The sequence below is a fragment of the Hyperoodon ampullatus genome (genome assembly GCF_949752795.1).
Source record: "Hyperoodon ampullatus genome assembly, chromosome: 5".
NCBI lineage: Eukaryota > Metazoa > Chordata > Mammalia > Artiodactyla > Ziphiidae > Hyperoodon > Hyperoodon ampullatus.
This window is the reverse complement of record NC_136918.1, coordinates 72884156-72895094: the sequence shown is the minus strand read 5'-3', so window position 1 is coordinate 72895094 and position 10939 is coordinate 72884156. Positions and strand designations below refer to the sequence as shown.

Sequence of the window (10939 nt, the reverse complement as noted above, 5' to 3'; positions counted from 1 at the left end):
GATCACACAAACACACCCTCACACACACACACACACACACACACACACACCAGCCATATTTTAATGAATTGCTGGTGTAATTACTCGGATTCCCAACTGTTTCTAAATAAGCTCTCTGTCCTCATGTTAATCCACATGGTGGCAAAAGAACCTTGTTGGCAAAGGAACACATTAAAGCTGGTTTTGTGTTTCTGTGTGGGGTTTTTTGGTTGGTTTGTTTTTAACTCTTCTATTCTGTGCGGCACAAATGCACCGAAAATGTTGGGATGGCTGTCCTTGAAATGCAAATCTTTCCTTTCAAACCCAGCGGTGTCATTATCCATCATCTAACTAGCTTCATATCCCTCTACTTCCCCTTCCCCTTCCACATCCCCTTCCCTTTCACCTTCCCATTCTCCTTCTTCTTGGCACACATGCCAGATGACCAGTGAATGCGAATCTGACTTTGTCTTCTGGACGCCAAGGACAAGCACTGAAAATAACTTCCTTTTCTTGTGAAACCTCGACGTGTGGCGTGCCCCTTTCTCTGGTCTCTCCATGGCATATGAGCAAGGGGCTGGGTTTCAAGGTACCTGAAATAGTCCCAAACTGTTGAGGACCATGGGTAGACCCTCGATAAGCACTCAAGCTTAGTATGTGAATTATCGGGAACTCAAAACACAGCCAAGGAAATACTTTAGGAGTGGGAGGCAATGACGTCCTGGGGGTGATGAGCGAAGTGGGAATCGTACTCGAGGCAAGCTAGGCTCTAGGTTCTCTCTGCATTTGGGAAAGTACAGTGACACACCCACGCATGAGGGACTCAGAGTTGGGGAATTCCACAGAGAGCAAAAGTATGTGTGGAATGTGGAAAGGTGTGAAAACGAGAGAGCACTGGACCCCAAGCTTTCTGTGAAAGGCAGACAAGGCCGGCAGCTTCAAAGGGACCTGGAAGTTTACAAACACGCCTTCCATTCCAACACCCACTTGCCTCATGGGATTCCTTCCAGGTTCTCAATTTGCAAGGAAGGGTTCCCCACCATCTGAGGCTATTTACATAAATAGGGGCGGGGCATCCTCCTCCATTATAAATTCTGAGCTTCTGAGTACTGAACAGTTGGCCAGCAGTTTCCGTGCCATCCGTTTGGGTCTCCCACTATGGATTCGTCCAGCTCGTCCGTCACATACAGCACCTCCAGAGGTACGTTGCCCTCAGCATCTGGGCTCTGGGGTTGGATCATCCAAATACACTCATGCACCTCCCCAACCCAACGGTTGGTCACCACGAAGATTGAAATTTCCCAGTGACCAGCAATTGGCACCGACAGATATGCTGGGACATGTTTCTGGAATCAGTTGGGCAAAAGGATGCACCTGGGTTTGGGCATTTCACGTACATATTTCTGGTTTGCTGGTTCGTTTGTTTTCCTTCTTGAAATCGACATGGAAGTTGGTAGCCCTGTTGCCTGACAATGGCTTCTCTACCAAAAATCCCAGCCTGTGGTTGCAGTGAATGGCACACGAGTGTTTGAAAACGTTCCCAACTAAACTGACACTCTTTTTCAGTTGACCGTGTTTGGGATTTTGAGTTGGCTTTGCATGTTCTATTCTTGCTGTTGTTACGGATTTGCTCCCTTTGGTTTCATGTTCCATTTGAAGTGGTTAACTTCTATGGTGTCCATGGAAAGAATCCACATCCAGTATGTATTGGGAATAGAAGAAAAAGAGAGTTTTTCTTTGAGCACAACTGAAAGCTAGAGCCTGGGAAAGAGATTCCAGGAGCACTCGAACTGTCTCTAATTGGACTCCAAGGGAGGCACTGCAGGAGTCTCTGGAAAGCCAAAATCCGCAGTGTGACACATCCGTTCCTTGAGTGATTTCCAAAGATTTTCCTTGGAGCTGGCAGGAAGGAAGGGCGCTTTTAAAGGAAGTCCCCTATAGGGGTCTGAAACCATTGCCTTGCTTTGCCTCCTTCCATGGGGAGGCTTGGTGATGACACTACGTCACCAGCTGCCAGCTGCTACAGCAGGTAGCCCTTGCAGAAGGGTTGGTGTTGTCCTAGAGTTAGAGACAGTTCAGGAAACTCAAGATGTCAGGGGTGTGCTGGATGTGCCTGAAACCACACCCACCCTGGCCATCACAGCTGGCTCCCGCCTTAGAAGGCAGGAAAGGAGCACCCATGTATTCCCTTACCACCAGGAAGACGCAACCTCAAATAGGACAGGGGTGGGGGAAGCCCTTCAAGGCTGCCCAACTGAATAAATAGCAGGAGCACACGGCGAGTCAGCATGACCTCGGTGCCTAGAAAGGGAAATCCATCTTCCGAGGAGTACCGGGCGGTTGTGGGTGTGTGGGTGGGTGGGCACCATCAGACGGGTCACCACGCTGGTCCTTATCTCAAAAAGCTAGGTCTTCTAAACAATCTTCTTGTGCGTTCTGTGTCGGGGGTTGGCTTGTGTGTTTGTCTGGCTTCGTTTGGCTTTCGTCTCATTTCCTTTCAAATAGTGAAAACGCAGGTACTCTGTGCAAATGACAGGCCAGAAGCCGCACTCCTCTCATTAGCATAGAGGTCGAGGTAAATCTGGTAGAAGCCATCAAGACTTTCCCAGGCCTCCACAAGTGGAAAATCCTTCCACCCATTTTGGTCACGTTAGCCTGTTTTTCTAGGGCTCTCCCCTTCTGTTTGCATGGCGTCCTGTGGATCCTTGGCGAGTAGTGAGGGGATCCCCATAGCCTTGACCCTCAGCTTAGCTTGAGCCCCCATGGTCCCACTCAGCGTGGCTTTTGGGGTGTACCCACGGTTGTTCCAAATGCAGAGTCTTCTCCTGGCTTAGAGATTTTTCAAGTGGCACAAGGACCAGCGCTGGACTGGTACCATTGGTTTGAACCTCCATGGATTCGCCCCTGACACATTCCCCCTTTTCTCTCCCACAGGCCGACTCTCAAGACCATTGCAAAGGAGGAGGCTTGTTCTGAGGCTGAATCAGAAGGACACCCTGCAAGCACTCTTTCAACAGAACCCCTACCCCGGGATAACGACCAGAGAATGGCTGTCGCGAGAACAGGGCATTGCAGAAAGCAGAATTCAGGTACGTCCGAGTCTCTCGATCCATTCTCCCTCTCGGGTTCCATGTCCAGACGCAAGTCACCCTACGCCCGTGGGAGTCTTTGCTCTTGGGGCTTCCTCTTCGGGGTGTTCCAGACAGAAGGGACTCGAATCTTGGCAAGGAACGTGGCTCCCTTTGGGAAACGCAGCCAGACTGAGCTGTGTGGCGAGCGGTCCATTCAAATGGGTGGTCAAGAAAAAGGGCGAGGGGCCGCGGAAGCAGGGTGGCCTGGTGGTGCCAAGGAGGTGTTCCCTTAATGGCTGGCCTCCTAGGAACTAGCTGTGCTGAAGACTTCCCTCTCTGGGTAGGTTGGAGAGGAGTCACCAAAGGTAGGAACACCCCTCCTGCGACCATACGAAGCGTCGCCAAAGACTGATTGACAACCCCTATGAACACTTTTGCTCAGGGTGTCAAATTTTCCACACACCACCATCAGAAACGTCTAAAAGCATGCACACACACACGCACACAAGCACAGGCCCATACTGCAGGTCGGCCTCGGGGAATGAGGTAGCATGCACACTGCTTCACTGTTGAAGACAAGGACACATATTCTGAAGATGGGGAGCGGGTTCATAAGAGCCTCCTGACCTCACAGTGATGGAGGCATGTAGTCCCTGAGAAGTAACTGTCAATGAGTAGTTCCCAGGCAGCATGGGACGAGTAGTTTTCACGGGGGCACTTACAAATGGATATGATTGCATGTCATGAGAGAGTACTGCCTCTGGGGACATAAGAGAGGCAGGGAAACATGAATCGGTCATGGACCAGACCGAAGGGGAGGCAAAGAGACCAAATGAGGGAAAGCAGATGGAGCCTGAGAGCCTGGGACAGAGACAGAGAGAGGGGAAGGCAGGCAGGCAGTCAGGTGGGCAGGCAGGCGGGTGGCAACAGAGACAGATGTCAACAGGTACATGCAGAGAATCGTAGACAGAGACCAAAAGAGCCACAGAGAAACTGGTAGTTTTGATGAGAACGGGTGGGGCGTGGGAGAGAGAGAGAGAGAGAGAGGTACCTATCCATCCCATTCTGACTGTGGGAAAGCAAGCATTGTCTCCTCCTGTGTCACAAATCATTACTCTGGACACCAGTAAGGTGACTCAAAGAGGAAAGATTGTTTTCATGGACACAGATTGTGTATAATGGAATCTGGTGCACTTCTTCACAGGTGAAAGCTGGAGTCTACATTCTACGTGCTAGTAAGAGTTCAGTCCCTGTGCACTGTAAATATTTCCACTGGGGGCAGACGGGCCATACTGGGTCTCCATTAGTCGGCTTGTTGCTGGCTGGCTGGCTGGCTGGTGCGTTTGTGCATTTGTTTTATGGTGCATCTCTGCAATAGATAGTGGAAGTACGTGCATAAGCATTGAAAGACAAGGCTTTCTTTCTTTGTACCCAGGTTTGGTTTCAAAACCTGCGAAGAAGATGCCTAAAGCAGAGCCGATTGCTGTCGGAGAATGGCTTCAAAGGAGGGCAGTCGCAGTCACTGCGACCGCCACCACGTGAGCCTTTGACTCGAGGTAAGTTCCCAGCATTCGTAAGTCATTTCCCCAGAGCATCTCTATGAGACAGAATCATCTCTGTACGTGGATGACCATGGGAGGCCAAGAACGCTTCAGAGAGGATACCATGATATCTTGGGTTCTTGCCCCATTCCTGTTCCACACAGGATCATCATGCCCCTGTTGGAGGGTGGGGAGATGCATGGCCAGGAAGGCTTGGAATCTTTGGGTCCGGAACCTGCCTGGATGAGCAGAAATCCCTTCTTCCATCACATGGGGCATGTTCACATAGCACTGAATAAGATGTATCGATGTATCGATCTTAATCTATGACATACCACTTCCTACATACCACACACTGGATCTGCTGTGAACGTGCTGAAATTGGCCTGAATGTCGTGTCTTCTCTGTGTGTCCTCCTTTAGAAAACTTGGGAAGAGAGGCCAGGCGAAAGAGGACTTTGATCTCTCCTTCTCAAACAAGGGTCCTTGTGCAAGCCTTTGAGAGGGATCGATTTCCATCTATTGCTGCCAGGGAAGAATTGGCTCACCAGACAGGAATACCCGAACCTCGAATCCAGGTAAGTTCTCCACCAGTGGGTGGAACTTGGCTTCTCCCAAGAGAAAGGAGTGTTAACCATTGTGACGGGTTGCTGCTGGCTATATGTAGGCTTGGAGAGGGGGGATTGGGAGGACGTTCCCTTCATCCTATGAATACGCCAAGGGGGCTGACCTGAAGGCATCCATTTCCAGAAGAGGAGAGGGCAATGGAAGTCCTGGGCAGCCAGGGAGGGGCCTGAGGTTGTAGCTGGGCAATGACGGCTCTCCTCAAAGGCAGGGGTGGGGAAGGGTGGGGAGGGGTGGTGTGGGTCCTGTGTTGCCCTGACGTCCTCCCGCATTTTCAAGAGCCAAGGCGAAAGCCTTAGGGAAAATGGCCCTTAGATGAGGCCCACCAGTACTTGCCATGAGCCTGACAGATTGGAGGGTGCGGAAGGGCAGGGCAGAGTGGACTGGGGCGGGCCGGGAATGGGGCGGCTGCAAGTTGATCTGGACTGTCACGCTGCTAATGTTCCTGTCACCCCATATGGTTCCCTAGGTATGGTTCCAGAACCGAAGAGCTCGGCACCCAAAGCAGAGCGCTTGTGGGCCTGTGAATGCCCTGGCCGAAGGCCCAGATGCCACATCAGCCGTGACTGCCCCGTCGGACCAAAGTCCCTGGCCCACTGTCCATAGCACCTCTCATCATTATCCTCCCTCTCATGCCCCTGAGAACATGCAATCCTTTGCTGCGGCCACTCCTGTTTTCTCCCCCTCCTTTCTTGTGCCAGGGGCTGCCTCTGGGTGCTGTGTGGGCCAGCCGTTGATGTTCATCGTGGTCCAGCCCAGCCTGGCAGCACTTCAGGGATGCCAGAACCCACAGCCTCTTCCGGCCACAGTTCCGTGGGGTGAAGGGACACATGCTCTCATCGCCAGTGGGCAACCTGCCCAGGGGGGCATCGGGCTGCCTGCACCGCCAGAGACAGACTTCTGGCAGCAGCAGGCAACCTCAGGTGAAGAGACACCTCCCCAGCTGGAGCAACAGCCCCAGCACTCAGCCCTTCCAGGCTCCTCAAGCCTCCTGGACGAACTCTTGTCAGACGAGGATATTCTGGACAAGGCACACCCTTTTCTGAATGCGGACCCTGAGGAAGAGGAACTTGCGGCAACCCTCGAAGCCCCCCTCAGCGAGGAAGAATTCCAGGCCCTGCTCGACATGCTGCCAGGCTCCCCAGTGCCACAGGTTTAGCGGGAGTAAGGAAGGCCTTCCCCCGAGCCCCTTTCAAGCCTCCTTTCCTGGGAGGCAGAGCCATGGGGGAGAGAAAGAAGAAGGAATAAGCAACGCTCATCATAGTGTCTGGCAGGGAGACCAAGGCAAGAAGACTGTCGACAGCAATTGTGGTGTGCCCACGAGCGATGCCATGCTCCACACAGACTGTCATGAAGCATGCGCACCAGAAGGGACACCTTCTCTGAAGCCTCAAGGAATTCTAGCCGTTCAATGACAACGAGGAGGACCCAACGCTGAACTGGATTTCCCCGTTGTATGTGACATTCCATTGATCCAATCAATAAATCTTGGCACTCAGTTCAAGTTCTCCATTGTGCTTTGTTCCCTTTGTATTCTCCCGCATTTCTTTGGGGAGTTGAAATACTTCTCTTGGCCTGCGACACCATTGGAATGTGTTCCAGATGCTCCTGTCTAGTCCCGTAGCTTGTAGCCACAAACACCCCTTATTGGAATCACAAAACCTGTCTCGCAGTGATATCCTTCACTTGCTTTCTGGGTGCATGTTGTGGAAGAGTTCCTCGAGGGCATTGCCTTTGAGCACATGGACAGAACTCTGCAAAAACTTTCATTGCCATGGCTCATAGTAACCACTGTGCCTGGTATATTATGCAGGCAAATTATCTCTCTCTGTCCCTCTCTCTCTCCTATTGTGTGTCCACAGCCACACACTGCACCCACACAACTCTCAAAATATAAACCGGGTTAAAACTAAAGAGTTGCACAAATGAACTGAAATAGCAAATGCCTGTGGCATCGTAACGTCGTCACAGATGATCCCTTCCACTGCTTCTTTCAAAAATATTTTCCAACACATATGACTCATACACTCTGTGTTCAGAGATTCTCAACTGGCACAACCCGTGCTCCCCATGTCCAGCATGTGTATGTCTATGGCACATAGTATTAAAATAATCTGAGAGTTTACACTTGAATGTGTATACTCCAGTATATCTCATTGTCTAGCTACAACTGCATCCGGGTCTCTAGCTCTACTGTGTGCATATCTCTGCATATACATCTAGTCCTCAACTCCCTCCCAGACACTCCCCTCTCTTCGGCTCTCCTTTCTCCACAGCTCTAGAGCAATATACAGCTCTCTCTCCCTCTCTCTCTCTCTCTCTCTCTCTCTCTCTCTCTCTCTCTCTCTCTCTCTTTTCATTGGGCAAAAAGGAAACGTCAGTTTCAAGAGACACAGGTGGCATAGGTTTTCTGGGAAAAGAGTCTGGACACAGTAGCCTGAGGACAAGTAAGACTGGAGATGTGGAAAGAGACATCTTATGGAAAAGTTGGTGCTTTCAAGAGGGCGGGAGGAAGACTTGGTCACAGTGTGCCAGGAAACACTGAGATGCTTGTGGATGGCAGGACTTGCACAGACTCTAGCTAGAGCTATGACCTGGGGCTTTCCCAACTTGGGCGTCAAATTCTGGCCACTCCAGAATATTCTTGTAACCCAGGGATTGGCAGCGGTACCTCCACAGTGAGGCCACAAATGGACTGTGCATAAAGACACCTGTTGCCTCTCAGGATTCCCTGGCTGCCATGCAGATCACAGCTTCTGCTCTCCCAAGCCCACTTAACCCACCTGGATTGTCCAGGAGGGATCCGGTCCAGGTCTGGCAGGCAGTGCCTTTTGTGATGAGCCAGCCAATCCCATGTTTCAGTGATTATCTCACCCAAAACTTCAAAGTTCTCGGGAAAAACCACCCTGATCCAACAAGATGGTCACGCCGCCCTCTGAACTCTGGCACTTCAGGACAAGGGACCAAGACATGCACCTCCTCAGGACATCCTCCTGGGGCTCCTTGGACTTGCAGACACCTACTGGTCCCGCTGACATCCGTCCATGGGTACAACCTGACAACCGGCCAAAGTGGGTGAAGAAAATCAAACACACAGATCACACATACACCCCCTCACACACTCACACACACACACCAACCATATTTCTTCGAATTGCTGGTGCAATTATTCCGATTCCCAACTGTTTCTAAATAAGCTCACTGTCCTCATGTTAATCCACGTGGTGGCAAAAGAACCTTGGTGGCAAAGGAACACATTAAAGATGGTTCTGTGTTTCTCTATGGGGTTTTTTTGTTGGTTTGTTTTTAATTTCTCTATTCTGTGCAGCCCAAACGCACCGAAAATGTTGTGATGGCTGTACTTGGAATCCAAAACTGTCCTTTCAAACGCAGCTGTGTCATCATCCATCATCTAACTAGCTTCATATCCCTCTCCTTCCCCTTCCCCTTCCACATCCCCTTCCCTTTCACCTTCCCATTCTCCTTCTTCTTGGCACACATGCCAGTTGACCAGTGAATGTGAAACTGCCTTGGTCTTCTGGACGCCAAGGACAAGCACTGAAAATAATTTCCTTTTCTTGTGAAACCTACACTTGTGGCGTGCCCCTTTCTCTGGTCTCTCCATGGCATATGAGCAAGGGGGTGGGTTTCAGGGTACCTGAAATAGTCCCAAACTGTTGAGGACCATGGGTAGACCCTCGATAAGCACTCAAGCTTAGTATGTGAATTATCGGGAACTCAAAACGCAGCCAAGGAAATACTTTAGGAGTGGGAGGCAATGACGTCCTGGGGGTGATGAGCGAAGTGGGAATGGTACTCGAGGCAAGCTAGGCTCTAGGTTCTCTCTGCATTTGGGAAAGTACAGTGACACACCTACGCATGAAGGACTCAGAGTTGGGGAATTCCACAGAGAGCAAAAGTATGTGTGGAATGTGGAAAGGTGTGAAAATGAGAGAGCACTGGACCCCAAGCTTTCTGTGAAAGGAGGACGAGGCCGGCAGCTTCAAAGGGACCTGGGAGCCTCGGAACACGCCTTCCATTCCAACACCTACTAGCCTCACGGGATTCCTTCCAGGTTCTCAATTTGCAAGGAAGGGTTCCCCACCATCTGAGGCTATTTACATAAATAGGGGCAGGGCATCCTCCTCCATTATAAATTCTGAGCTTCTGAGTACTGAACAGTTGGCCAGCAGTTTCCGTGCCATCTGTTTGGGTCTCCTACCATGGATTCGTCCAGCTCGTCCGTCACATACAGCACCTCCAGAGGTACGTTGCCCTCAGCATCTGGGCTCTGGGGTTGGATCATCCAAATACACTCATGCACCTCCCCACCCCAACGGTTGGTCACCACAAAGATTGAAGTTTCCCAATGACCACCAACTGGCACAGACAGATATGCTGGGACATGTTTCTGGAATCAGTTGGGCAAAAGGATGCACCTGGGTTTGGGCATTTCACGTACATATTTCTGGTTTGCTGGTTCGTTTGTTTTCCTTCTTGAAATCGACATGGAAGTTGGTAGCCCTGTTGCCTGACAATGGCTTCTCTACCAAAAATCCCAGCCTGTGGTTGCAGTGAATGGCACACGAGTGTTTGAAAACGTTCCCAACTAAACTGACACTCTTTTCCAGTTGACCGTGTTTGGGATTTTGAGTTGGTTTTGCATGTTCTATTCTTGCTGTTGTTACAGATTTGCTCCGTTTGGTTTCACGTTCCATTTGAAGTGGTTAACTTCTATGGTGTCCATGGAAAGAATCCACATCCAGTATGTATTGGGAATAGAAGAAAAAGAGAGTTTTTCTTTGAGGACAACTGAAAGCTAGAGCCTGGGAAACAGATTCCAGGAGCACTTGAACTGTCTCTAATTGGACTCCAAGGTTGGCACTGCAGGAGTCCTGGGAAAGCTAAAGTCTGCAGTGTGACACATCTGTTCCTTGAGTGCTTTCAGAAGATTTTCCTTGGAGCTGGCAGGAAGGAAGGACACCTGTAAAGGAAGTCCCCTATATTGGTCTGAGTCCATTGCTTTGCCTTGCCTCCTTCCACGGGGAGACATGGAGATGATTCTACATCACAAGCTGCCACCTGCTATAGCAGGTATATATTCAGAAAAAAACGCATACGCCTTTTTTGGCCCACCAAGCATGCGGGCAATGCAAATCCGCACCACAAAGAAGCTTCACTTCCCACCGGTCAAAAGGGACGTCCAAAAAACTTGTAAAAACCACAAAGGCAGGACAGGCCAAGCAGAACAGGGAGAGTTGTAATGCTAATGGGTGGAATGTAAATCCTGACAACCACTCTGGAGAAGTGTGAGTTGTTTCCAAAAACATCTAAAAAACAGAGCTACAGAGGCTAGGGCACTTCCACTCATGGGCGTATATTTTGTGAAAATATAAAAGCAACAAGCACAGCCAGCCCAAAGTTTAGGGCTTTTCTGTTTACAAGACCCTCAACTTCGGTCCACCTTACATATCCCAGGAAAGAGAAAAGTGGATAAAGAAGTTGTGGTACTTACGTACGATGTAATATCTCTCAGCCATGAAATCAATGTCGTAAGGCCAGAAGCAGCATAATTAGTTTACTTAGGTATGATGATCTTATGTGAAATAAGTCACACAGAAAAAGAAACTTTTCCTAAGATATCACTTATAAAGGAAATGTAAACATGGCTACACATGAACTGAGTTACAAAAGAGAACACAGTCTCACATTTAGAAAACACACT

General features: G+C 50.0%; 1 protein-coding gene across 1 annotated transcript; it reads left to right on the top strand.

The window, feature by feature from the left end:
• Positions 1-2267: 2267 nt before the first annotated feature.
• LOC307053755 (double homeobox protein 4-like protein 4) lies at positions 2268-6373 on the top strand (the record flags this gene model as incomplete). The annotated part of the gene is made up of 5 exons (XM_079705237.1): positions 2268-2325; positions 2914-3068; positions 4486-4606; positions 5014-5168; positions 5684-6373. 5 exons carry the CDS (start codon positions 2268-2270, stop codon positions 6371-6373), a joined length of 1179 nt encoding a protein of 392 aa, XP_079561363.1.
• Positions 6374-10939: the final 4566 nt, after the last annotated feature.